Raw genomic sequence first — 1,700 nt, forward strand, 5'->3', positions numbered from 1 at the left:
ACTAAATATTCTTTCAATCTCGTTTCTAAACTAAATGTCTCATAAGTCAGTATCGTCAATCAGTGGGCCAGAATTTCTGGCCCATGTCTTTCCTGAGAAGTAATTCGTTGCCCCGTTTTCTCAAGATCGTGAATTGTATTCCCTTTTTCTTCTAATCCAATAATTATTCATGATTTATGTACAAAGGGAGGAAACAGAGTAGGATAAGCTACCCAGTAGATGGACACTGCCCTGTAGATGGACGAGCTACTTTTGGATAGGAAATTACGCAAAAAAACACTGAAATGTGAATTGTTGCTTTGAATTTTCACCAACTGTCGTGATTCTTAACCCCTGAGTGACGATTTTTTTTCGATCAATTTTTTTTTTCATTTGCTAAAAAACAAACGTCCATCTACTGGGCGGTTTTCTTAGGCATCCATCTACTGGGCAGTTTACCCTATGCTCTCTAAACTATTTATTTCATTTATTTATTTTCTGCGTGAATAATCTTTCATTATTATGATATTCAAGTGAACTTAGTCCCAATTCTGTTTACTAGATATTCGAATATAAATGCCCTTTGTCACACAGTCATGCAATTCACGAACGCCTTCAAATTATTAATTTAGAAGTGGCCAATTAGAAACAGAACACATCTATTCTAAAATGTGGATCGACGTGTAGAATCTTTCAAAATTTTTCCATTAAATAATAAATACATAATGATCAGCATGAGCGAAGAGTGAACTTTTTCATCATTTCTAGGCGAGATGAGCAGCAGCAACGGAGTAGGATTTGGCCTGGGGGTTGGTGTGACGGGAGGATCAAATCCAGCAGTTGCCCAACAAGGACAGGGGATTGCTGCATTGTTAGTTATGCTCGCTGTACTTTGCTTCATATTCGCATACTGCTGTTGGGGAGCACCTTTTTGCAGATCGTTGTGTAGGAAATATTGCTGTTGTCAATTGGAGGACCCAGAGCCTGACTCGAGGTTTGGAAACAGTGAACAGGCGATGGGTGCTACCCCTACGATAATTCTTCTGCCTCACGGAAGAATGTTGGTGGTCGACGGAACTATTTTTACTCAGTTTCAAGCTGATACTACCGGTAAGATAATTGAATTTCATGTAGCTGATCCTTGCTCCGGATTTTGATATTTCATTGTCATCATATTTAATTTCCAAAAATTTTGCATACGTTAATATAGGCACAAGTTTTCTTGGCAGAATCACGAAAAAAATACAATGGATTTAATCATAATTTACAATAATATTTACTCTATAAATGATTCTTCAAATGGAAAGATCACTTGGAGGAAGGTTCTTCAAATGTTTGTTTGGCACAGGTCCAACCATACATTGCACGTATGTACCTCCGTGGAAAGTATAATATGGATGTTGAATTTTGCTGTGTAGAATTCCAAAGTTTATACATATGATTGGAATCTTTAAATGTTGAAAAAAATTGCAAAATGTGAAATCTGATTTGTATTATTGTGACATATAGAATTTACATATCTTGTAACGAACAGAGGTATTCGTTAAGAATACCAGCGAGACCTGATAACAACTCACCTCTGCGAGGCGAGTAAGAGGTGGAGAAAGAGAGAATAAGGTGACGAGTAAAAAGGGTGGGTGAGAGGGAGGGGAAGGGAGAGGGAGAAAGAGAGGGAGAGGGAGAAAGAAAGAGAGAGGGCAAAGAGAGAGAGAGAGAGAGAG

General features: G+C 38.1%; 1 protein-coding gene across 1 annotated transcript in view; it reads left to right on the forward strand.

The window, feature by feature from the left end:
* The first annotated feature begins 743 nt into the window (after positions 1 to 743).
* Positions 744 to 1,700, forward strand: part of LOC107037262 — a 29,922-nt gene continuing 28,965 nt past the window's right edge. The window contains exon 1 of the mRNA XM_015255724.1: positions 744 to 1,089. Coding sequence (XP_015111210.1) covers positions 753 to 1,089 — 337 coding nt within the window. The 5' untranslated portion in view covers positions 744 to 752. The remainder of the gene's footprint in view (positions 1,090 to 1,700) is intronic.

Source organism: Diachasma alloeum, unplaced genomic scaffold (assembly GCF_001412515.2).
Source record: "Diachasma alloeum isolate Michigan unplaced genomic scaffold, Dall2.0 Dall_scaffold_00215, whole genome shotgun sequence".
NCBI lineage: Eukaryota > Metazoa > Arthropoda > Insecta > Hymenoptera > Braconidae > Diachasma > Diachasma alloeum.